General features: G+C 33.8%; 2 protein-coding genes across 2 annotated transcripts; both read right to left on the minus strand.

The window, feature by feature from the left end:
• Positions 1-113: 113 nt before the first annotated feature.
• Positions 114-2611, minus strand: LOC107022959 (U-box domain-containing protein 1-like). The gene has a single exon (XM_015223517.2). The coding sequence runs from the start codon at positions 2336-2338 to the stop codon at positions 299-301; it is 2040 nt and encodes a 679-aa protein (XP_015079003.1). The 5' UTR covers positions 2339-2611; the 3' UTR covers positions 114-298.
• A 15299-nt stretch (positions 2612-17910) lies between these two features.
• Positions 17911-26863, minus strand: LOC107021033 (trihelix transcription factor ASIL2). Its single transcript, XM_015221602.2, has 2 exons — positions 25825-26863; positions 17911-18333 (listed from the first exon to the last, which is right to left on the minus strand). Exons 1-2 carry the CDS (start codon positions 26585-26587, stop codon positions 18326-18328), a joined length of 771 nt encoding a protein of 256 aa, XP_015077088.1. The 5' UTR covers positions 26588-26863; the 3' UTR covers positions 17911-18325.
• Positions 26864-27782: the final 919 nt, after the last annotated feature.

The following is a 27782-nucleotide window of genomic DNA, read 5'->3' on the forward strand; positions in this document are numbered from 1 at the left end:
ACTATCGTTTGCACTTTGGCAGTGCTTTTGCCCACCTGCCCCCTTGTTTTTTTCTCTTCTTCTTTTAATAGTCATATCAGAAGGTTTTTGATGTAGCAAAAGCTGAAACTATATAGTGACTCATACTAATTTGCATTTCAATGTTGCTTTAATGAAAAATGGTTTTACAACTTGATTGGATGTTATCAGGTTGAAGGTGAATGGGATAAAGGTTCAATAACAATAAACTACGGTGAAAAGTATTTTCATCTATTTACATTCTTGTTAACACATTATTCATTTCTCTAATCTGTCGGGCTTACTGAGATTGAAAGCAGCATCTATTAAGTAGTCTTAGGAGAGCATCAGCCTTTCTTCGAGCTCTCAGAGAGCCATCAGCAGCCAAGCTATGGAGAGAAGGAATACTTCTTGGATTCATCAGTAATCTTCTTGCTATCTCCTCTCCAGTATCCTTGCAGAGTCCTAGCAGAAGTGTTATCGAATGATCCTTCCCTTTTGAAGATCCAAATCTCAATAGATCAACAAGAAGAGGCACCAAGATTCTACTCTTTCTTAGTGCTTGTAGCCCTTCATTGCAGCCCAAGATGAGGGAAAGAACTGCCAAGGAATCATCAGTTATACCAGCCTTATCGTCCATGAGAAGATCAATGAGTAGGGGAACAGCTCCAGCAAGCACTATACATTGCCTGTTGGCACCATAGACTGCAAGATTAAAGAGTGCTATGGCGGCATCCCTTTTCCCTGCTGTAGTTCCGTCTTTTAGAAGTCCAACCAAAGCTGGAATGGCTTTGGTACGTGCCCCAATGATTACCTTGTATTCATCGATTACAGACAAGCTGAAGATTGCTGCTGCTGCATTTCCTCTCGCTTCCATTGTTTGCCCAGATTGGAGAACTCTAATTAAGCTGTCGATAGCACCAGCAGACATAATCAGGATCTTGTTATTCTCATGTATTGAGAGATTGAGTAAGGCCGTGACTGCATTCTCCTGGATTCTTGGATCGCGGGAATCTAGCAGAGTCATCAGAAATGGAATTGCTCCAGACTCAGCTATGATCCTGCGATTGTCCATACCAGATTTCGCGAGCAATCTTAGCTCATATGCTGCCTGTCTCTGTATATCTGGAGACCCTGTTGCCAGTTTCCCAACTAAAAACTCTGCTGTCATTTTGACTGCGTCCGTGGAAGCTTTAGTTGCAGAAATGTAGTCAATGGACTTTTCATATTTCATAATTTTACTGGTGCTACTCTCTGAATCTGAAGGAGTTGATTTGGGTTCTGTTATTGGGATGTTGTTGTCTTGGCACCATTGTTGTATTAGACTTTTCAATGCATAGTTGGGAATTAGAGCCATATGTATGAGCTTCTGCCCACTTCTTGGACATGTGTGGTGCCCTGAATTTATCCACTGAGCAATTGAATTTCGATCATAAGTATGACCTGATGCTACTATCACGGGATCCCTTATCAAGTCAAGTGAAATTGGGCAGCGTAATTCATCAGGGACATCGGAAACCAGTGAATAACACGACGAGGATTGATCAGGAAGAACATTTATCGATGCTGTCTGCTTCAAATTTTGGCTATTCATAAGGTGCTCTTCTTCTAAAATTGCAGTTTTTGACAAGGACATCAAGGATATTAGGCTGTTGATATTTGAGACGGCAATTAGACCACCTGTGCCTGCCTGTTTCTCGGCTTGTGTCTTTAATTTTGCGATCTCTTCCTCATAGTCCAATGAACTTCTCAAACCAATGCTATTGAGACTCTGTTTCACTGTCTCAAAGTCAATGAGGCCTTTGTTCTTGCTTTTCCTATCACAGTTGGTAGCCATCAAGTGTAGAATCTCTTCCCTTTTCTGAATGTCTCGGGGATCAATGAACAAATCAGCCCTTTTCGCCTGCTTGTGAAGTAGCTCTACTTGCTCCTTGGTGTCAACAGTCACATTTAGCATCCTCAGAGGTAAAATGTCAAGTGCGTTGCCCATCTCCTTGATGAGTGCATGAAATTGGTTGGACGTCAACTCTGTTTGCATGAGGTTCCACAAAGAGCTTCCCTCTTTGCAACTTTCTATAAGCAGCTTAACCTTTTGTATGACACATGAAAGTTCAGCCAAGCAAAGGATGGAAGATGGTGGAAGTCGTGCAGCGGATGATGTTTCTTGAATTTCTTCAAACAATGAAGTAAGAATCTTGATCCTTCTTACCATAGTTGAAATGTTTTTCATCTGTACAAATGAATACTTTTCCATTGCAAATACTTGGTTAGAGATGTGAATAAGTGCTTCCAGCATATTCCCAGTTGTGGGATATACTGAGGAGACTATGAGTTCATTCATGCTTGAACGCGTTGCTATTTCATGACTAGGTAATATTTAAGTTGTTGGTTATAGAAACTTTCTAAATTCTGCAAAGGGGAAAAAGTCATGACTTCTTCTACTTGTAATCTTCTGTAGGTAACAGTTAGATGGCTAGTTGAAGGGGGATAGCAAAAGTCTTAAATTGCTGCCATTTGGAGGACATTTCTAGGTTGCAAACTTTATTATATGATACCTATGGCTAATTTTATATTCCATTATATGTAAATGTCAAATGAAATAGAGGGACCCGTTAAATGCTTTCGTCTGCTGGTAGTCTATCTTAACTTATTCAAACATCCCTTGGATTTATTTTATTCCATGGAGTATTGTCCTTTTCTAGCTGCTAAAACTGGATTTTTAGACTCTTCTGGTCATTTTGTGAAATTTATCTATTTTTTCTATTGGTGATTTATGATTAGTGGGGATGAATTCCTTGATTTTCTAGGCAATCCAATGAGTTTCAAAAAATATAATTTATTTTTAGAGTATATGTAAGATATGCATTGTGGGTGTTTATATTTTGGCATTTCAACTTTTTTTTTTTGGATACATTCAAGGATGAATGTTATTTTAAGTGAGGGAGAATGTAACATTTTTTGTTTTTTGAAGGGAAATTATCTTGTATTTAATCAAGATGAAAGGGGAAAAGAAAATAAGTTTTAGAGGTCGTTTGGTGTTAAAGAAAAACACCAAATATTTCTACGGTCGAATTATGGTGTCACTTAATTTGTTGTTTTATTGACAAATCTGAGATAATTTATTCTAGGATTAATAATTAGCATTGGATAAGTTATTCTCTGATGGAATAATAATGCATCGATAAAATGAGTGAAATTACAAAAGTATTCATTTAAATTCTTTTTATAATTCACTTTCACATCCATATATATTCGAGTCCGAAACCTAAAGGACAAAAAAAAATTCACAAAAAATTCAAAAGCGCACATCAACTTTTTTCTAATCAAAAGGGCAAAATCGCTACTGATGTAGCGATTTTATTTTCACGCCGTTAATTCGTTAATAGATCAAAATCATTGACTTAGCACTGATTTTGTTCAATATATTTTATTTTAATTTTCAGAAAATCGTTGTTCGTGCATTGTTTTTGCGATTTTTTTTTAAAAAATTTATAATCAATGTTATGACAACATTTTTGTAAAACAATTTTTTCCAGAAATCGCTGCCATTTGTTAATTTTTTTTTTAAAACAACAGCGTTTTAATAATTTTAGTGGAATTTTTTTTGGTAATCGCTGCCAAGGCAGAGATTTTGGTGCAATTTTTTTTAAAGATATATCTTGGTGGATATTCTTTTTTGATTTTTTTTTTAAAATTCTGCCAACTAGTCAACATGTAATAATTCGGTGGAATTTCGTATTTGTTTTTTAAAGTCGCTGCCAAAATTTCCCTCTATTTTTTTAAAAAATATTGCTTCTGACAACGATTTCATAAACAAAAATTGTCTTATATATTCATGATCATTATTTGAATCGGAGTGTGACGGATTACAATATGGGAGAGTCTAGCCATGCTTCCATGCACTTGATTCTTTTCTACCGGAGCCAACTAATAGGTAAATAAAGTGATGTTTTCTTATTTACTAAAAAAATATTTTTTAAATATGCAATATATTTATATTATTATATTTTATAGGTGTGACAAACTTCAAGATGCAGTGAATTATTGTACACAAAATGTGAATATATAATGTTATGAGTGATGAACAAGTTGGTGGGTTGCATAGTGATGAACCTTTAGAGCATGAATTAACAGACAATGATGAAATGTATGAGGATGATGATTAAAATGCACCCGTTGAAGACCAAAGTGTTAATCATCATCCTACTGTGATTTCATACTTAGATCACACTGAAGAAAGTATAGAAAATTTTATCTATTCAAGAGATGACGATTCTATCTGAACGACACTTTGAAATTCAAACTATCCTAAATATATTCAGTTAGGTTGGATTGTTGCAAACTAGATATTTTGTAGTTATTTATTTATTTACTTATATTGATTAATCTAATTTGTATATGCAACTAGGTATGCTATTTATGAATAAGAAGCAAATGAAATCTGCCGTAAAAGCATATAGTCTTGCAATTAAAAAAAGATTTCTTTGTGAGCAATTCAATAGTAAAAGTTTGAGAGTTATTTGCAAGCGTGATGAGTTGGAGTGTAATTGGATGATTCACTTTAGAGAGATTTCAAATGGTATATGAAAAACAGAAAAAATGATTGAACCGCATAGGATCATTACTATTTGAGTAGTTACATGATTGCCACTTCATTGATACCATATGTTATGCAAAATCCAAATATAAATATTAAGATGATCCGTGAAATCACTAAAGGAAAGCAGTACTATACTCTTAGTTTATAGAAAAACACATAAATGTCGGAGAAAAACATTTCAAATGGTTTATGGTGATTTTGAATGTCTAAGGCATTATCTCGATACACGACTGCACTACAATTACTCAATTCAGGAACTACTATTGAGTGGGAGCATCATTCTACAATAATGTAAGGTGAACAAATTTTGATTTTTTTTTGAGTTTTAAACAGACGATTAATGGTTTCAAAAGTTGTAGGCCGGTCATTTCCGTCGACGATACACATCTTTATGGTTTGTATGTTATGAAACTATTAATTGCGGTTGGAATTGATCCGAATGGAAATATGTTTCCACTTGCATATGCTTTAGTTGCACGTGAGAGTTTTCAGTCTTGCTCGTAATTTCTCAAATTATTATGATCATATGTTGTTTGTGAGCGGCAAGAAATTGGTCTCATTTCCAACCATCATCAAGGAACCTTACGATGTATTCAATCTTATGATTGGTTGAGTCCACCCAACACATACCATAAATTTTGTGTTCGACACTTAAAGTAAATTTTAATAAAAAATTTGTACATAGTTAACTCTAGAAATTAATGTGATTGGCTACTACAGAGCACCAGAAGAAGAAGTTTGTGCAACATATGCAATAAATCAAAATATTGTCTCTTGTAGCATATGAACGGTTCAATGAATTTCCTTGAAAAAATGGACAATGTATAAGGATGGTTGTTGTAGATGAGGTTCCATGAAGACAAATGAGTCTGAGTCATATAATGATTTATTGAAAAAAGCTCGGGAGCTTCTTGTGACTGTCATGGTTCAAATGACGTTTAGAACTCTTGTTAAACGTTTTGTCGAAAGAAACAACCTTGCAATCGTATTAATTCAAAGTAATATGTCGTGGCCTCTTGCAATAGATAAAATTTTTTGATGATTATTATCAAAGATCTCAAGGGCACACTGATATGATGACTCACAACACTGGTGATAGAGTATTTAAAATTCTTACTTTTTCTCATGATGGTAAAGGTGAAAATGTCAATAAGGTCACTGCAAAAGGTAAGAAATGTTCTTGTGAAAAATGGAGATATTATCATATGTCTTGCTCACATGTCATTAAATTTTGTGAATTTCGCGAAATCGAGCCAAAGTCATATGTAAGTAAATTCTACAGTACAAAATATTACAAACAAACATACACGAGACACTTACCCTAGTGGGTGATGAAATGTACTGACCGCGAACTCCTTTCAATTTAATTGCAAATACTAAATATTTGTTGACATGTAGTATGCAAGTAAGAAGTCTACTTAAGAATGATATGGATATAACTCCGACTCGCATGGCCAGAAAATGTAGTGTTTGTAAGGAAACGGGTCACACAAAGACACGATGTCCTACTTGATTTTAAATATATTATCTATATTTTAAAGATGAATGTATTTTCTATGTCTCGTTATTAATAATATAATATAGGAAAAATTGGTTATAATAGCAAACTATCAATTCAAATTAAATGCTATAAATTAGTTTGATTTAATTGTACCCTATAACAAACTGTTGCTATTTCGCCTCTCTCCTGGTGAATCTCGGTTGCCACTCTCGTTCTCTTCCTTGCCTCTTTTTTTTTTATACAAACATAAATGTATAAAATGTGATTGTGTTTGTATAAAGCGAGAGGCAATTGTATATATATATATACTTCATTCCCCTCTCTCTCCTCTCCCAAATCTCTCTCGCCACTCTCCTAGATCTTGCTCGCTCACTTGCCTTTCTCACTTTAGACAAAAACGCAAATGTATAAAATGTGTTTGTGTTTGTGAGAGAAAATTGTATATATACATACATTTTTGTTCTCCTCTCTCCCTTCTCTCAAATTTCGCTCACCACTCTCCGAGATCTCGCTCGCTCACTCGCATGTCTCACTTTATACAAATACAAATGTATACCTTGTGTTTATGTTTGTATAAAGCGAGAGAAAATTGTATATATAAATACAAATGTATATATTTTCGTCTTACACACTTATGATTATACAAAATATGATCTTCCCCTGCCTAGTTTTCTTTTTTTTCCGCTTTATACAAACACATATTATACATTTCATCTTTTGTATATTTATACCAAAGCAATTATACAAATGCTTTCTTTTGTACATGTATAGCAAAAACTGCTCTCTTTTATATATGTATGGCGAAATATACATATTTGTGTTTGCTACGAAGCGCAATTATGCAAACTATAGTTATAACATACACATATGATTTTTGTGTTTGCTATATGTGAAAGTTGCTCTATGATATATCATTTTCAAATAATGTTGACATGAATTTAATGTCTTGTTGCATTTTAAATAGATTGATTAAATTGATCTTTCAAGTGAGTTAAAAAGTAAAAAGATAATTTAATATTTTGTAAGTACACTGTATTTATATTATAATTATATAAATGATTTGACCTAAATTAAAAAGTAATGATTTGACATAACTTAAAGGAAAGAAACATCCTCCAAATGTTAGAAATTAAAGAGGAGAATTTCACTACACAAAAAAAGGAAAATAAATATCTTGAAAATGTTGAAAATAAAGAGGAGAATCTCACTACACAAAATAATAAATTTCAAACTCTTTGTTGAAATTTCCATGAAATAACAAATTCAACACACATAAAAATCTTATTTACTGCATAGAACTCTTTAGCCTTTCGAATAAAGATACATAAAAATTACGATTCTTCTGAGCTTTCTGAATCTTATACATCTTCATTTTCACAATCATTCATATCTTTCTCATTTTGATATTGACTGTTTCACATCTAATTGATTTGTGTAGTCTGGAAGTTTTTTGAGGTGAATTTTATAATTCAAAAATTGAATGTCGTGAATTTTCAGCATTAAATCTTGGGTCGGGAGAATCATGCTATCAGAGCATAAGATTCTAGGATGGTTTTTAGGATGTCACAAACAACTTGTGGTAGATTCTTGTACATAAATGTGAAGCGCATCACTTTTATGAATAGGAGGCTATCGGATGCTAGGAAAGCTTTATTTAGGCATTCTCTAAGTTGTGACCTAGAGTTTAGCTTAATTGGGTCTTTCTCTTAATGTGTGCCCTATGCTTTTTAGGACATGACCACTTCAAAGGCTCATGTTGAAACGAATGAGGAAAACAATGTGGAGAAAAATGTTTTCCTCCAAGATTCAATTGTCCCTATAGGGGAATATGTATTTAATGAGAAAATTAGGTATAGTTTTCAATTGTTGACTCAAATCGGGTTAGAGATTCCGCAATTCTATGGTTCAAAGATGGAGGAAGATCCTCTAGAGTTTATAGATGAGGTCTCTAGGGTGTTGAACTTTGTGGGAGTAACTCTGGTACAGAAGGCAAAATTGGACGCTTACCAATTGAAGGTTGTTGCTCTAATGTGGTTTAGTAATTGGAAATGAGCGAGGCCGGTAGAAACGGGCCCCATGGAACGGAAAATATTTAAGCATGGGTTCATCGAAAGGTTTTTCCCTATAGAAATGATAGAGGCTAATATAATTGATTTTATTAACCTTCTCCAAAGTAGGATGAGTGTTAAGGAGTATACTCAGGTGTTCACTAAGTTTTCAAGATATCCTCCATCCATGGTGGCCAACCCTAGGATGAAGATGACCAAGTTTGTGTTGGGTGTATTCGACTTGATAGAAAAAGAAGGTAGTGTACTTGAACATAGGTCTAGAGAACAAAGAGGTATAGGTTTAATAATGATAAATCCTCTCTATAAAGATTTTATGGTCAAAGCTCTTCCAAGATTCCCCCTAAATTTAATCAAAATAAGGTGTCTACCCAAAAATCTCAAGGAGTGGGTAGTAGTGGATCTTATGTGATTAGGCCTACTTGTGCTAAGTGTGGAAAAAGGCATGATGGTAAGTGCGGCACAAAGGGTTGTTATCGTTGTGGTGAAAGTGACCACAAGATGAGAAATTGCCTGATACTCTTAGATAATGGAAGAGAAAAAGAACTAGATTTGATGCTCTCCAAGCTAGAGGTGAACAAGAGTGTCCTCTTAATGTTGCTCCTGGTATGTGTTTTCATGCTTCCTTCTAATATGGTAGTACTTGTATCTTGTGACTTGATGAATTGTACATGGTGAGCTTTTATGTTGTCCTTAGTATATTGAGATTCACTATGGGTATATTTGTTATTGGTATAACCTAACCTAGCCATAACAAGTTTATGATGGGTTGGAGAATTTGATGAATAGTGGTGTCTAAGTGATGCCTTGAGATGTTGAGTGATGACTTTCTCCCACCATAGACTTGAAGGAAATATGCTTAGATTTCAAGGTCGTGAGTGTTCTAGCTAGATGTTCATGATGCACATTGGCTTGAACTTCTCACCCTAAGAGATGTAATGAGTTTGAAAAGTTTAGTCCCAGTTTGGTAGGCTCATATGAGACTTTGAGTGGAATATGTTAGTAAGGTTGTTTGTGAGTAAGAGAGCTTAAACAAGAACATATCTAATGAAGAAGTACTGATTGAGATCTTAGACCGGCAAGTTAAGATATAGAAGAGTAAGGAAGTGCTTCCATGAGAATGTTGAGGAGTGGTAATTTAGTAAGGTTGTTATTTGAGGGTGCTACTTGGGAGGCCAAGGGCCAATGAAATGTCCCGATATCCTTATGTTCCCTTCTATTCCTCCTCTAGATAAGATGATAAGTCTTCCTTGACCCATTTCATGATTGTAGAATCTTGGATTTTATATGTTTTCCATGATTTCCTAGTCCCATAGGGTTATTCTTATTAACCTTAGCAAGGTTTGGGTGCATGCTTGATAGACCTCTATTGATTTAGAGTCCGATAATGTTATAGTGAGTCTTGGTGATGCTTTGGGTTTGTTTAAAAGGAGTAGTATTTGAGGTTTTAATAAAGGGGATTACTCCCAAGGGGGATATCATGTGCTTAATTAGCAAAATTGATTGAGAGTTTCGATACCCTCATCCCTTTCTTCTATTCCTATTCTAGCTTGAGACCAATAATTTTATTTTTTGGGCTTGTTTCATATTTTGGAGTCATGTGTGATTTTATGTTTCCATGGTCTCTGTCTGTTATGAATGTTCATGATGAATTTATGTTTAAATGAAAAAATGAGTTTTCATGATTTATGTTCCTCACTTTGATGTGCATTTAGTTTGATATTGACATATTTGACTTCCTGAGATGATTTGATGAACATGCTTTGTTGTGCTTTGATGAAATTTCATATTGGCTCCATAATTTTGTGTTGAGATGGCTTTTAGTTGGAAAATTTAATTTCTCTTATGTTATTGTGACAAATGATGTTTAGAATAATTGTTATAGGCTTGCTCCCTAGGGAGAGATGGTGTGCCTTGCTAGCAATGTTGTTATGCGTTGTCATGACTTCTTTGTATAATGTATGTTCATGAAAATTTGTGTTTTTCTAAAGAAAATGAGTCTATGTACATTGTTTCCCTCATGTTATAGTGCTTTGAGTAAGAGTTGCATTTTGTACTTCATGAGAAAACTATATGAGCATGGTTTAGTTATGAGTTGAGAAATTACTCCTTGAATAAAATGTTTTGCTTTGAGAAGTATAGGAGATGGTAATTCCTCCATGAACACGACAAGTTATAAAAATCTCATGCATAAATGGGTTGTTAGATGTAATTTACACTTACTTGTGTTGCATTGAGTATATTGAGATGGAGTGATGTTTCCTCCTGGATTATGTGCATTTTGATGTTTCATGCATGATAGACTGCTATTCTTGAGTCTTTAAATTTCATAAAGTGTTTAAAGTGTCATTCGAGGACGAATGTTCCTAAGGGGGCCATAATGTAACGATCCGAAAAACTAGTAGGTGAAACTAGAGCCTAACAAGTAAGTTATTGAGTTTGCTATGGGTTTTATGTTGTAAAATGTCTTCCCTTAATTAAAAAGTGGGTTATAGGGGTTAAACGACAAGGTACAACTGCCAAGGACAAATAAAGGGTCCTTGAAGAGGACCCTAACAAGTTCACCCAAAACTACCCAAAAGGGGCCACCCATGGATGGGCATCTGCAGTCAGTACATGGACCCACACCACTTGGGAAGGGGTCATGGGTCAAAGACCCATTTTAGGAGCTTCGGACCTGACCTACGACTTAACAGCATGACCCGTAGGTCCACTCACGATCCGTGAGTGGAGGGCGTGAGTCTTGACCTGCAAAAGTTGTCTAGGTTCGGCCAAAGCTTATACATTTTAGGTAATTCGATTTTTATTAGTTTTAAGTGGGGGTTATTTAATATAGTATTATACATAAATATAAATTATTTTAAGACATTAAACACCATATAAACTCATTACATCTTAATACATCGAATTATAGCCACCCTCCTCTCTAAATACTTTCACTCTAAGAACTCTATTGAAGAAGCAATACCAAGGTCAAATTAGGGTTCAAGGAGAAACTTTATTCGCCAATTTCTTGTGGAAATAAAATTAAGGTATGGACGGTTTCATCTTTGGGAAGCAATCACCCAAGAGCCCCTTCAAACTATGTTTTAAGACTTCTAATTCCCCAAAAAAACTTAGGGTTCCAATCTATGTCATGGGTCTTTTTTCAAAACATTTTCAATTGATTAATTATGTTTTATTATGGTTGATTATGATGAATTAAGATTGTATTGATGGAGTATTGTTGTTTTATAATGAAAACTCCTATTGGACGCATAAATCCCACACTTTTCTAAATTGACTTGATGATGTGGGCCCAATTATGTGATTAAAGGTTGTTCATGGTGTAATTACATGACTATAGTATGATTATACAAGTATTCTTCATTAACCTAAGATTCTAGTGTGAAATTGATATATCCCAGGGTTCTGTCATGAAAGAGGCAAATTGAGAATTTAGATATGACCTTCTTAGATTGGTGGACTTCTTGATGAATTACCTTAGACTAGATCACCTAAACATGAATTTCTCATAAGTAAAACTTGATGATATGAACTAACTTGATCAGGCTTATATGGGGACATGGTTGTGTAGTATTAAGATGGAGTTTGAGCTTATATGTCTCCTATCTGACTATAATTGATCAAGAATGAGACACGTGGTTAGGATACATTAAGAACTAGGTATACATGATGAACATGTGAGGCATTGCTTGAGAGTAAGACTTGTAACATGAAAATGACTCCTAGGTCTTTAAGGGTAAAAGCTAATGTGAATAAGCTAAGGATGTTAATACCTTAAGAAATAAGCTATTATGTATGTGGAGTTGTATATGGCATGATTATAAAAAAACTTCACCCGCATGGCCTATAATATGATACATGAGTTTATGCATGAAATGAATGTTTTACTTGAGTCATGATTCTATCCATGTCTAATATAGTGAATGGTAAATGTGTTGACTTAACATGATCTACAGTCATTGAATAGAAAATATGAAGAGTATGTATGATTATGATATTATGTGCATGTTTATGAATACCTTCAAAGTGAAGTGTCTATGATGATAATGTTGTATTATGTCATTAAGAGTACAATCACACATACCCATGCATGAACATGATTATGATATGACCAAGATGTTGATTGTACTATTGAATCTTGATATTTCCCTTACCCAATGCGCTATTTCTAGATATTTGGGTTGAGTTGATTCATATCCCTTGAAGGGAAAATTATAAAGGTTTGTATATGTTGACAAGAATTGTGTATAAACTCATGATTCACTTAGAAAGTGAAGATCCTGTGAATATTATGTAATTGTGATGCTTGTTGAAAGGTCATTATCCGCTTACCTTTACATATGAGTATGATGCATTGTCTAAGGCTGTGATAATATTGTTGTGTTGATTGAAAGACTAATCTTATTAACACGATGAACTTGATGTGAAAGGTTTACTCATATATTTACGATTCTAAGGTTGAAAGGAAAATCTCACCTAATGAATCTATGAGCTATATCATGATGTTGTATTGGATTGAGTGTGAAGTCACCCTTCCATATACATGAGCTTAAGTAAAGACTTAAGATGAACTTAAAAGGGAAGTGTGTTTAGCATCGAGTGGATATGAAAATTAGATGGAAGCTTTTACGTTAGTTAGTCCGTCTTACCAATGGGTTCCTTTTACGCCAGTTAGTCCGGGTTTCCAAAACAGTTATCTCATGAGATGGAAACCTTTTACGTAATACATTCCGGATTTCTAGTAGCAATCTCCTTATCCCATAACTATGTGCCCACATAGGTCTTTAGATAGTGGATCCACATAAAATCTAAACATGTTAGTTCTACCTTAGGCAAGTAGGACACCTCTTTTCGGTGTGGGGCATGACACCGAATTTCATCATGGTCTATGTCGATTAAGGCTATTTCCCTACATGAACAAGTAAATGAACGATGACAAGATCAAGAACAAAGAATATGAACTATGAACAAGAACATGGGTTATATTCTACAATTCCTCTAGAGGTTCTACTTAGTGTGAATGGGGGTATGGGACTTTATTCTTACATTGCATAAGTAGGCTCTGAGAGTGGGCATCGTAGGTTTCCTTGTGACATGATGATTATGAGCTAATGCACGCTTTATTATGAATTATGAACATGAACATGAATATAAACATGGACTATACTTATGACTTCTTAATGAGCTTTACTTAGTATGAGTGGGGGTATGAGACTTAGTTATACATTGCACAAGTAGACTTATTAAATTTCTTTTTTAATAATAGACTAATTTAATTCATTAAACTCATTTAACTAAAATAATGATCATATTATTTTTTATTTTTTTTATTAGTTCATTAAGAATAAATTTTCATACTTAAAATCTTTTATCATAATTAAACTCTTTATTTTTTTGTGTTATGAAGAATACATTTTTAAAATGTACTATAATTTTATCAATTTTGAATGCTTATAAACACTTACATTCAAAAAAATATTGATACACAAATCACTCATTAACGCTAATTTACATCAATTAATCATAAGTTGTATGATAAAACAATAATATTAAAGGTCGATTAATTATTAAAAAGATAATTATTTGGGTGCTTTGAAATCCATATATACTTACAATATCGTTTTTAAAAAGAAAATAGTAACTAAAAAATATTATATTTTTATCCATTAGAAATACTAAATACCTCAAAAGTCTCCTTAAATTTTAGTTGATATTCCCAGTCATTAAATCATCATTTTGAAAAATAATAGACCTATTCAATTCATTAAATTTATGCCGCTACAAAATAAATATATAAATTACATGAAAATTTATGAAGATTATACGAAAAATAATTTAAAAAGTCTAGTAACTTTATATATTGTCACCAAAAAAATTCAATGAAAAAATCTTTGTGTGCACTTACTACCTGATAATTTTAGAATTCCTAACTAAATTATTTGAAAATTTTAAGCAATTTATTTTATAAAAGTATTTAGATAATTTTGTAAGGTTGACAAAAAAATGGTAAGAAAGAGAAAATTATTATTTATATTTTTTAATTTTATTCTTTTATTTTATATTATATTATAATATAACTTTCATACAATTAAACATCAATAAATAAACTAATAATTAATTGAATTTCCTGATATAATTCAATAATATACATATTATATGAGATTAATACACTGATAAATAAAGATTAAAATTTTATTTTCTATAAATATTATTCACTTTCTATTTTCTTTAGAAAAACGATATTTTAAGTATATATGGATTTCAAAGAACCCAAATAATTATTTTTTAAAATAATTAATCGACCTTTAATACTATTGATTCATTATACAATTTATGATTAATTAAAGTAAATTAGTGTTCATGAGTGATTTGTGAATCAATATTTTTTGAATGAATGTGTTTATAAGTATTCAAAATTTATGAGATTATAGTACATTTTAAAAACGTATTCTCCATAACATAAAAAAATTAAAAAGTTTAGTTATGATAAAAGATTTTAAGTATGAAAATTTATTTTTAATAAATTAATAGTAAAAATTAAAAATAATATGATCATTATTTTAGTTAAAAGAGTTTAATGAATTAAATTAGTCTATTATTAAAAAAAGATTTTAATGACATGTCATACCAACTAGGAGAGAGTGATGTTTTTGAAGTGTGAAGTATATTTGAAGGAAAATAGTGATTGTTGGTGATATTTTTATCCTAAATGAAACATAAATAATATTTCAAAGCAATTCTCTCAACTTGGGTAATCATTTAGCGAACTGAATCCAAAAAGACTTAGTACTTAAGGTAGCATTCAAGACGAGAAGTGAATTTAATTCACACAAGCCCAAAAATGATTATGCAATGTTAATCACAAGGTCGCTTATGATTATTAAGTGTGGAGATCGAAGACACAAAGACCAAAAAATTTTACAATTTCTAAAGCAATGAAAAGTGTTGAATATTTATTTTAGATTTGCAAAATTTTTCTTGCCGTAATTTTTTTAAAATAAATCTAGTTAATTAGTTAGCCCTTTAAATTAGGACTTGAATTCTATTTGAATTTTGAATAAATAGTATTTCATAGACTTTAGGAGTGATAGCGTATCTTTTTTCTTAATTTAAAGTTAAGAAGTGAGTAGGTTTATTCTAAATTGTATTCTTAGACGGCAGACCAAATACATCAATATTGCAACTACAGTATAAGATTTTTTATTTTTTTAAAAAAATTACATTTTATTCTTTTCCTATGGTTTCTTCTCTTTTAGAACCAACAAAGTAATTAGTAAATATCAAATAATTATACAAAATAAAAAACAAATCACATTAATATATTTATGTATTATCATATTATTTCATTTTATTCTTAAAACGTAACTTTCTCGTTGTTGGATCTGATCAATATTATAAAGCAGTAGTACACCATATGAAATATTTATCCACAATTTGACAAGTAATTGCATTAACATTAGCCGCTATAATTATGCTGATTTCAGTTACTATATTTGATATACGTGCAACATACATGATAAAAATAATATTTTCATGTATGATTTTTTTACCTTTTTGATATATAATTACAAGAGGATAACCTCTCTTTAGTGAACCTGATTGAAATAATAAAGTAGTGACACCTCATGAAGAAATACGTAGTCACAAATTCAAAGTATTGCATTAATATAAGCTATTATGATTATGTTTTTCTCTCAACTAAGTTGATTTTTATATAGAGTTACATTTAATGGTAATTTATTTACTAGAACTCATGAAAAGATACTATTGTGTGGAAAGAATAAAAGAGAATATATGGTCGTTTAGCCCTAAAAAAGGTAACCAATAAATAAAATAACTATACAAAATAAAAAATAATTCACATGAATATATTCATGTATGCTCTTATGATATCCTTGTATTGTTAGAGTAAAGTGTTCTCGTGATGAACTTGATCCAAATTATACAGTAGTGGAACAATATGACAAAATATTTGACCACAAAAATTTGACAAGTAATTGCACTGCATTAGCCACCACAATTATATTTTTTTTAACTGAGTAGATCTAAATTATATGGTTCGATATATATATATCTGCAACAAACATGTAAAAAAATTAATATTTTCATGTATGATCTTACTGTTTTGTTATAGGAAAAATTGCTAGAGGATATACCCTTCTGTTTTATGAACCTGATTGAAATGATAAACTAGTGGCCTATCATGAAGAAATTTTTTGCCAGAAATTTGACATTCAATTGCATCAATATAATCCACTATAATTATATTTTCTCTTAACTGAGTTGATTTTTATATAGAGTTACACATAATGATAATTTACTTATTAAAACACCTAAAAGATATTATTGTGTGAAAAAAAAAGATAAAAGAGAACGAATCGTAGTTGGTCATCAACGAGGTTAAAAAATAAGAAAAAAAAAATTATTTAAATACACAACTTTTTTATCATATTCTCTGGCATTTGAAAAAAACATCCTATTCTCTCCTATTTTTGAATAAAACATTTTACGCGATGTATTAATCGGATACAATTACTTTATGCAATGTATGGATCGAATACATCACTTTACGTGATTGGAACGTTGAGTGATGTATTAAAAACCGAGATGCCATGTGTATTTTTCTAATTTTTAAAAAAGTGGAGATAAAACGTAATTTTCTCTTAATACTATAGAATTCTTGTAAAATTCCCAAAAATTTAATGTTCGATAACATTCAACTATATACATAATAGGCATGTTAGGTTTCTTTTGAGAGTTGATAATTTTGTTAGTTTTAGGAAATAGTAGTTTGTTATTATCTAATTTCTCTCTTTCCATAGTTCTTGGACAAAGATCTTCATATTCTTTCAATATATATATATATATATATATATATAGTAAGTGTATACATTCTCTTTATAAGTTTACTTTTAGTATGAGTAGCTAAATCCTCAACTAAGATGGTAAGAGTTCATAAAGTTGTCATGTGATTGCATATTACTTGATTCTAAGATATCAAACTTCTTTTTCTTCTTGATTAAGTAGTTGGTGGTTACAAATATTAACATGTCATGATATCTTAATCTTAAACTTGGAAGAGTGGATTAGGATTTGGCAAAGAATAGGATTTACTTGGCATAATTAATCAAACTTATTTAAATAACTCATAGTGGCAGAAGCATCATTTGTAACTACATCATTCAAAGTTCAAACTTTGAAAAATATGGAGTGATGATGCATGCGACTAGTGCATAACTATAAATGCATGACAATCGACAACTAACGCAATTCATTGGGAGGACACAACCTTAGTGATTTAATCTTTATTTACTTACTTCAATCTTTGGTTTAGTGTACAATCACTCTTCACCTTTTAGTTGACTATAAATTTGATATTTGTTCCAATAGTAAAAACTCATTTTCTCTCACTAGTGACAAGCTAACACAAATTGACGATAATTTTTTTTACTTCTGTTCCACTTCCAGTTCCACTGTTCGTCTTACATCAAGAATAGTTCGTCATCAATGATTCGTGAGCCAACTTTACATACATTCATGTACTGCACATCTATGGCAGGGATAACATTGATGTGAGAAGCAGGTACTAGTTAGCAACTACAAAGAACCTTTGATTCCTCTATTCATGATGCGCATGAGCACGTCTTCTAGTTAGAACGATCCAGTAATGTGCCAACCTGCCAGAGCTTCTGAGCTCAGCCCAAACGATACCCCAGAAGTCGGGGTTATGATATTGTGAATAATGGAAGTACTTACATTAATCATTTAACAGAGAGAAGTATCAAGGCAGTTGGATGTTTCTTACACCCTCAATATTCTGTGTTCACTACAATACTGCAGATTGTAAACAAGTCTGTGATAAACCCAGTCACTGTTTTCATCAAAGATATCGTGAAACATCAACTTATACTCACCTACTTATTTTAAGTGAAAATAAAAAAAAAAAAATCACCCTAATAAATATCAAGTTACAACTAATCTGTAGCGTAACAACATATCATGTACACAAACATGGCAGATCCAAATACAAGCATTATCATAGTTTCTTGAGCTTCTTCTGTCAACTACATGAAAAATTTACAAGCACCTTTGTGTGACTTTAGCCCTTGGTCAGCAGCTATTTCTTGCCCAAGTAGATGTAACTGCTGCATAAAACTATTTTCCTGTGAAACATACATCAAGGTTAGCAAATGGAACGTCTTCCTAAAAACTAAGCAATAAGGCTCAAGTGTATAGCAACATCTGACATCATTCAACAATACAAACACATCTGACGACTTTCAATCACTAGGTAAAGACCAAAGGTAGAGGAAGATTTCTTACCAATCTTAAAAGCAAAGGGGGATTTTAAAAAAATGAAATGAAATAGAAAAACAGCTCAGTATGTGACATTTGTGCATGAATGAGGGATAAGGAGAGAGAATCCTATGTTAAAGAAGTAGTGCAAACTTTTACATTACTGTTTCCAAGGCAGAAGTTGATAAATCTTGTGCCTCGTAGAATTTCACACTCCAATCCTAACAATTAATATGCCCAACGATGAGAACTGAACATGAATCTTTTTCCACACTATATGACAATTTGGTATCAGGAATTCTGGAAAAGTAAAATCATAAGCTCTGCTCCTCAGGGATAATTACTATAATTCCAAGGAACCCTAGCTTATCCAAAAGATCCTGAGTATAAAATATAAGAGTACATCATACAAGTCCATGAAACAAAGTGTAACTGGACCACTTCTTCCTTTCTCAGTCTTACACATTCACAGGAAGAAAGAGGAAAAGTAATTAAGAAAAACACCATCGAAACGGATGACAACTTGCCACTCTGGCCCAATGATAAGAAAGTGAAAAAACTACAGAAAAACACAAAAGCTAGCAATTGGATTCTAAAAACAAACAGATCCCTGTAGATTTTCTTGTTATTAGTTTTGCCCTTACAATTATCCTGCTCGCAACTAATCACAGCAATCTTTTGAATATAGTTCCTAAACAGAGTAAGGTATGGGGATGGGGAACCTTTAGCCAGAAAAGATAGAGATCACTCTAGTTCAGACAAGCCAATGCTCAGATTTAGCTATAACATCTTGACGACGTTGCGATGAAGGCATAGTCAAGATCTAACAAAGAAATTAAAGGTACAGTTATAGTTCCTTTTTTTCAAATGTTTTTAACTTTACAGTAAGCTCCAGATTTTAAAGAAAGAGTGAGTGCTAGAATGTAAACCACAGCTTAACTTCAAAAACGATTCCTAATAGACCATGTGCAGCTGCTATTTGATCTCCAGTTGTCTCAAATACTCATAGTATTTGCTTGTTATAAATGAGAAACCCTGTGATCCTAGTATATATGTCCAGATGAAGCCAAGATAAGTAGCTAGACCCAGAACTAAAGATGAAAAGTTAACGAGCCAGCAATATGAAAGATGCCCTAGAGATGCCACAGTTGAGACCTATCAGAAGGTGTTTATATGGTAATCATATATTGCTTTTATTAAACAATGCCATAATTAATAGGGCGAAAAGTTAAAGAAAATGAGGTGAACTGGATAGTGCCATAGGAAAAATTTATGCCAATTTCCAAAAAGGTAGCATTTAGGATAATGACTAGCCAAATAAAATGTTGAGCACAGAGTAGTGACAAATCACTAAAATGGTCACTTATTTGACAACTATTTCAGTTGAGCTCGATTTCGTAGGATTTAGTAACATAAAGAAGTGACAACATTCTGGTCGAAAAGAAACTGACCGAGTCACCGAGATAAACCACATCTGCCAAGCTTCAAAATTGAAGCGTCAAATAAATGTTCAAACTAGAATAAAATTGAATTCAACTATACAATTTGCTTCCTATGAGAGAAATATCACATAAAATTCGACTACTTGCTTACAAGTAATAATTCATGTCGCGTATAAAGGTTGAGGTTAAGGGTGCTATTCTTAGGATGCATAGGGCAGTGATAGACCTAGGAGTTTTTACCATGTGGGTTCAACATATGAAGGAGATTTTAAAAAAAAACAATAAACTAAATTTTATTAATTAAAAATCAATTAATATATCGTTATTATTTAATTAATTTTTTTATTAAATAAATAATTTAAATATATGCTTTAATCAGAATAATGAGGAAAAGCACAAGAAAAAGGGTTCAACCAAAAAGCAATGAGGAATTTGAATTGACAACTATTTTTAGTTATTTTTTAAAAAAAGAAAAAACTTAAATAGTGTAGTTTTTTTTCTTTTTATAGATTAAAATATTGGAAAAACTTTCCTAAATTATCTTATATGCGTTGGAAAAGAGAAACAAATGTATTGTGTTGTTGGTTGGTGTTGGAAAAGAGTAAAAAAGCGTATTGTGCTGTTGGCTGGTTCGAACTCAGGACCTCCTTCCAAAAATGAAACCACTTTACCGCTGGACCAATGGCTTGCTTTTGTTTAACCGGAGTCAATATAATATCTATACATGTATTGTCCAGAAGACAAACCAAATCTACCTATATATACAATATAATTTTTTTACGAAGTGGGTTCATATGGACCCTCTTGACACTACGACTACGTAGGTTCGCCCCTGGCATAAGGGTAGAGTGACTGGGCCAGGCGAGATCCCGGTTGAATTTTGGAAGGTCGCAGACAGGGCAGGTGTGGAGTGCTTGACAGAGTTGTTTAATGTCGTTTTTAGGACACAAAGATGCCTGAAGAATGGAGGTGAAGTACAATGATTTTGTTGTTCATGAACAAGGGTGACATCTAAAATTGCAACAACCAAAGGGTATCAAGCTGCTAAGCTACAATATGAAGGTTTGGGAGAGGGTGGTGGAGATTAGAGGGAGGAGGGGCGTGGCTATTTTTGAAAACCTGTTTAGATTCATGTCAAGGCCTGAATGACAGAAGTCATTCATCTCGTGAAAAGACTGGTGGAGCAATATAGGGAAGCGAAGGACTTACCGATGATATTCATCCAACTAGAGAAGGCTTACCATGAAGTCCCAAGGAAGGTTCTATGGAGTTGATTGGAGGCTAGAGGTATATATGTGGCTTACACTAGGAAAATAAGGGTATATATGATGAAGCCAATACTCATGTAAGGACACTGGGAGGAGACTCTGAGCACTTCCCAATTTTGATGGGGTTGCACCAGGAATCAGCCCTTAGCCTTTTTTATTAGCCTTGGTGATGGATGCATTGACACGACAAATTCAAGGTGAGAGGTGTCATGGTTATGTTATTTATGAACAGCATAGTTCTGATTGAAAAAACTCGTGGCGAAGTTAATGCTGAAAAGATATTATTCCTATTTACCAAACCTTAGTCAATATATTATGTTAGCCAATATCACCTTCGAAACTCAACCTTATTTGACACGTTTTTCTTCATACAGGTTTAAAATTTCTTTAATGTTAATTTACTTTACAAGGTAAGATAACTTTCATAATAGTACCAAGAAGGTATTGCAAACAACAACCAGAGAGATCACAACATTGTTGTTTTTATTATATCCACAAGAATCTTGATACTAAGATGAGAGTTTCTATCACACTAAAAGTATAGGCATCAATTTTTTATAAAAGGGATATGACGTCTTTAATCTTCAAAGTATCTCTATTTCCTTTCCAACAGGATAGTTCAAAAACTGCAAGGAAATGGTCTTCAACATTTGCTTCCATCCTCTTTTCATTTTTTGACTTTGCAGCACTCCAATATACTTCTCACACTTTCCAACCTCATTGGGAACCACTGCGTTGCTGCAGACACATCTGGATATGAATTTCCAAGTCCAGCTTATCTTGTCCACCCATGCTTATGACTCAACCCATAATGGCACCTCAAATTTTAGATCATCAATGATAAGCTTCAATGAACCCAATAATTTGATACCGGTAAATTTTGCACATCCTTGCTCATCTCATATATGCTTTATTTCTGGTATCTTCATCAATTTTAAGGATCCACCGAATTAACCTCCAATTGTCCTGAAGAGATTCTAGCATAAGCAGGAAAACTAGACAACTTTATCTAGACATGGCAGGGATCATCACTCCAAACACAACTTAGATTTTTCTAAGTTCCACCTTGCAGTTAAATTCTTTTCACCCCAACCCTCAATGGAAATCAAACAAGAAATACTCACTCTTTTTCTTTGAAACTGGTAAAAAGAAATAGTCACTCCCAGTTCTATCTACTCATTGTTGTAGTTCAATGTGACTGGGAGGGATCATATGAGATCATAGCAATACAACCAAAAGAACTAATTCAACATCTGCTTAGATGTTCCATTTCACCTTCAATAGAGTATATGCCAATTAAGAACTGATTTTTACTAAAGATATTCATTTTCCACATTCTCATACTGTATAGGCCATGCCATGATTTGAGCTACTTTTGCAACAGAACTCCTTTTTTTTATTCCCAAAATATGTGCATCCGCCATCCAGCATTATTTTCAATCTCCGAATGATGATCATAGATTGATTGCCCCTTACACGGTGAGGACTCTGATATATCTTTCAAGAGAATTAAAGTTTTAGATTACTGATGTTAGGCGTATTTATGCGTCTTTTGGCCATGTTTCACCCACATTTATGCCTCGTCTGGAGAGTAAACACGAAATATTCCCAACTAATACTATCATTCTAGAACTAATTGAGGAGTAATGTTGATTCGCAGGTGAAAAGCTCACAAAAAAAAGGCCCAAGTGTGGAAAATAAGCAGACCCTTGTGACACGAGGCTTGGGTTGAGTTTCTAACAGAACTCAATCTCTCTGAAGTTCTTCTATAACAGCTAGAGGAGAAAAAAGTTGCAGGCTCTTGCAGCACGAGCGCACGCAATGTGGCCAATAAAGTCCCATCTATTTTTGGGTGGAGCCTCTTAGTCTTCTCCACATACTATGTAAGAAACCCTTGGAAGTTTTTGAGGGGGGGGGGGATCAATATTTGGAGCACAGAACAGACCCAACTTCTTCTATTAGGATCAATTTTTTAATTAGCATTATTTCTTGCATTGAACATGATTCCTGCAAGTGTAATAGAATTATGAGTGGCTAAATGCTCTATTTCTAGGGTTATGGGCAAAGTATGAAAGTTTGCATTGTAATCTAAGTGTTATTGCAGTACTATCTCATGAGTGATTCATTTAACCTTATGGTTACTATTTTTACTGTTTCAATACCAGTAGAAAAAATGTACATTTTCTAAAGGGACTTGAGAGACAGAAGTTCAGATAGAATAAGGTTAAATGGAGTACATGCATTCTTACGGGAGCGGATTTACAGCTAGGATAGAAATATACCTAGGTTTGCCCTACTTACCTTTTATATTGGATATGAAAATGCATTTGTGGAAGCCAACATTCATCGCTTAACAATATAGGTATGAGGCTAACACGAAAAGGACATCAGAGGTTGGGAAAACCATAATCTTATTATTAATCTCGTGAAGCAACAGGTCAGTAGTAATGTGCAGGATAACCTAGACGCAGACACTGGGTGGAACATATAAGCGGCATAACCCCAAAATCTGTCTTTTACTGTGTTCAAAACAGCCAATTCAATCATTGTAATCTTAATGCTTTAAATCGTAAAACTAGAAGTAACAAAACAGACTACCTTTTTTGTGGAAAACACTTGTCCTATACATGCGCACACTAACCCAAAAAAAGGTTTCCCCTGTCCTTTAAAGACATCAGGCTTTCCGGATTCTTTTTATATAGAAAATATCGTTGGGATTTCAAAAACTTCCAGCTGGTCACCTTATTTCTTCGCTGAAGGTGCGATCCCCCCCCCCCTCAACTAATGCAACTTTCCTATAGTTATATCGCAAGACTGGCTGTCAAAAGTCCCTGTAGGATTCGACCTTTTCAACTGCATCACGATCATGTTATTACTGAATGACCACGTACACTTATGTGTGCACATGAATTGTAACAATGACATGGTAGGAATATAATTAATTGATGTTTCTCCATCTCCTACATATCTTGTGTTTCCCCTCGGAAGCCATTTTCATACATTGACAAAGGTCAAGAATGCTTATCAAAAGTAATTATGTTGAAAAAACTTTTCCACCTCTCAACAGTTACAAACCAATTATCACTTGGCTGCCTCTAACAACTTGAAACTTTTGCTGCAAGCCAAAAATACCATATTCCACCCTATATTATCATACCAACTTTGTATCAAACACCTATCTCATCACCGTATACTAAGCTCCAGTTACTCAGTGATTGGTACTCAACTAAACGAGTAGGCAAAAAGAAGTAGGAAGTCGGTAGCAGATAAGAGCACGACTAAAAAACTTTAGTCTCTAGGTAAGAGAGTAGGGATGAAGATTTCAAAAGAGGTTGTGATGAGATAACAGAGGGTTCAGGAAAAAAGAGTATGAGATTCAGAAAAGAGAAAGATGTTAAGGGATATGACAATCATCAAAATATCTCATGCACCATGTCAGTGGAAAGAGGGTAATGATAGTTGCACGCATCCCAAAAGTTAGAAAAGACCACGTACCGAAAAATGATTGAGATCTCTATAACAGTATAGTGTTACCCACATTATCACTTGGGGAACTTATTAACAACATCCTCAACTCTACAATATTACATCCTGATTTATCATCTTTGTCAGATTCCCAAAAGGTTGAATAATCCATGCCATGCATCAAATCGTTCACCAATTATGAACTTGTCTCCTACACATATCGCACTAGTGGCCGTTTGAAAAGGTTCTACTCAAAATCATATTCCTATATACATTTTTTTACTATGCTCATTGTAATAACCCAATTATCCTCGAGTATTGTCCTTATCCTCTATTGTTACTTATTCTGAATTCAACACCCATAGACAATTCTCATTTAGGAAGGCAACATGCTATGATGTCAGAGATATTTGTTTTACACTATCAAGGTAAAAAAAAATCTAAAACTCTAACTTGCCTACCAGTCAGCTCATATTTCCTCTATCTGCATCTTCCAAACATATGAACTATACACTCTTATAACTGCTGGAGAATGCACAAAGTTCTAGAAAATTAGGGAAAACTATGGAAAGCTAGGACGCAATGTGGCAAGGAGCATTCTAAAGTTGAAGACCCAATCACAATCACTAATAAAAAGAAAGTTTGAAATAAACATCAGTTACGTAGCAGTAATTATAAAGACTTAATAATTTAACTAATAAAGCAAGAAGTATAACAAAAAAAGCGGGGAACTATGAAGATCTTGTAACACAACAACTATGTAGATATATACAGCCAACAACCAATAGCTTGCATCGTTAACTGCAAACATGATCGGTTATGCACTCATGGAAAACGTCTTTAATTGACAATTTTACTCAGAAAATGGGCCTTGGGAAACCATACTAATGGATTATCAGCGATCTCTTAAGGATAGTTCAACGCTCTAACTTCAAGTATGATTAAATTGATCATGTGAAGAACAGGATAATATGTTTTAGGTGAAGTTCACTGCTTTTAAGAACATACAACAAGGTGGCTTGTAAATTACACCAAAAGAGCCCCTTCAAGTACTCAATTCAGACAGATTATTTCTACTAGGTCTTCAGCATCTTAGGAAATCCCAGCTTTCAGACAGAAATAGATTCATTTTTCCGAAGCCAAGAAAATGCAAACAGGTGCAGTAAATATCTTAAATTTTCACCTGCCGAAGGGGGATGCTTGGCAGCACATTTAGACCTTTCAATCTGTAACTGAGTTTCCATGAACATATTCATCCTTTGTACCTCAAGTTCCTTGGTGAATTCCATCCTCTGCTTCTCCAACTCCATCATCTGCTGCTGCTTTGAGCTCTCAATCCTTTCATATATCTCCCCAAACCTCAAAATTGCCCTTGCTAATTCCTTAAATGCGGTGGTATCCTCGGATAACCCTACGTACTCCATCTTATTCTTCCTCTCTCCACTCCCAAAGGCCAAATCATCATGTGAGCTGTCATTTGAACCACTTGAATTCAACCTGGATGATCCACCTGAATAATTCAATGCACCAAAGTTTGAGTCGGGGCTAATTTTTTCCTTAACGGCAAGTGATATCGAGGCAGACGGTCTTCTATTACACGGTGAGGCAGAAACATTATTGGCTGCGATGAGATAATCAAGACGGTTATAAAAGGGCCACTTTGAAGGAGTTGACTTGTTTTTCTCAAGCTTGTACTTCTTCTTCAAAGTATCGATCCGGTTCTTACATTGTACATCAGTGCGCTGAGGCTTAACTCCATTTTGACGTGAATTAACGGAGTAGGCGACTTCCTTCCAGTCCTTCTGCCGGAGATTGCCGCGATTAAGCCTGAGATAGCGATCACCCCATGCTTCGATTAGGGTTTCAGTAGCACCTTCACTCCAGCAGTCTTCACGTCCTCCAGCGTGAGGCCTAAAGGTGTTCTGAGTAGTAGTTTGGTTCTCCATACAAGAGAGAAAATCGGCGACCGACTCCGATTCAGGCGTGATCGGTATTTGAAGTTTGCAAGAGAGAGCAGGGTGCTAAGGTGGACCGGAGGTGAGGGGGAGAAACATCGGGTGAATGGGATAAGGAATGGGAAAGGGAAGTTGGCCGTACATCTGACCGGAAGAGGGGGACGTCAGCACCTGCCTATTGGATGATTGGACAGAGTGGGTTATCCCTACGATTATCTATGATTTCTTCTAATTTACCCCTCACTTTTGCATTTGAACACTCGATTGAATATTTTCAAATAATCTATGCAAATTTGTTTATTTGTAAATACATTAGTATTAACAATAGCAATTATATATATTCATGTCAATTTATTGTTGGATTTTGAGTCTTTTTTCCTTTTTACGTAGATAAATAAAAGTTTAAGGTTTCGGGTCCCATTTCTTTCTTTAATGGATAAATTTAAGCTCCATCTGACTAGCTCGCTTTTGCCTATAATTTCAATATTATGTTGCATAGTAAGACTTTGTTGTAGGTCTTATTTTGAAGAATCAGAAGAGTTAGATTAGCAGCCATACAGAGAGAGGAGTTAGATTAGCAGCCATACAGAGAGAAAAGCAAGAGAGTGCATATTTTCGCACAAGCCCTAGCAGCCATACAAAGAGAAAAGCAAGAGAGTGCAGATTTTCGCACAAGCCCTAGCAACCAATTTCGAATGGTGATTCCGGCTTCGTTTCTTGTCTGGTTGAGATAATTTCTGGATAACTTGTTCTTTTCAACTTAATATTTTATTCGGGACTTAGAGAGGGTGATTTGGAGTCCTTTAGCTTCAGATTTTAGCTCGTGAGCAGTGGTTGCGTGTTTGGTGAATTTACTCCATTTTACTTCTCTAGTTTTTGGTGTTATCTTGTAGATGTGTTGCTCATAATTTATGAAACACCCTGAAGGTCCAATGGAGCCTCATATTATGAATAATGACTTAAAAATGGTTAAAACAATGTTTCTAGACCTAAACTAATGTAATTAACTTGGTTTGGAATTGATAGTACCTAAACGTCAAGAAACAACCATGACGTCTGGAAAATAGTGAAATTGAACTAGTAGGTGTTCTAGGGTCTCGTGAAGGCTTGGGAGTGTCGTACGATGGTTAAATATTTTAGAAATACTTTAAATAGGTAAAACACTATGCTTAGGATCAAAACGTCC

Source organism: Solanum pennellii, chromosome 6 (assembly GCF_001406875.1).
Source record: "Solanum pennellii chromosome 6, SPENNV200".
Lineage (NCBI taxonomy): Eukaryota > Viridiplantae > Streptophyta > Magnoliopsida > Solanales > Solanaceae > Solanum > Solanum pennellii.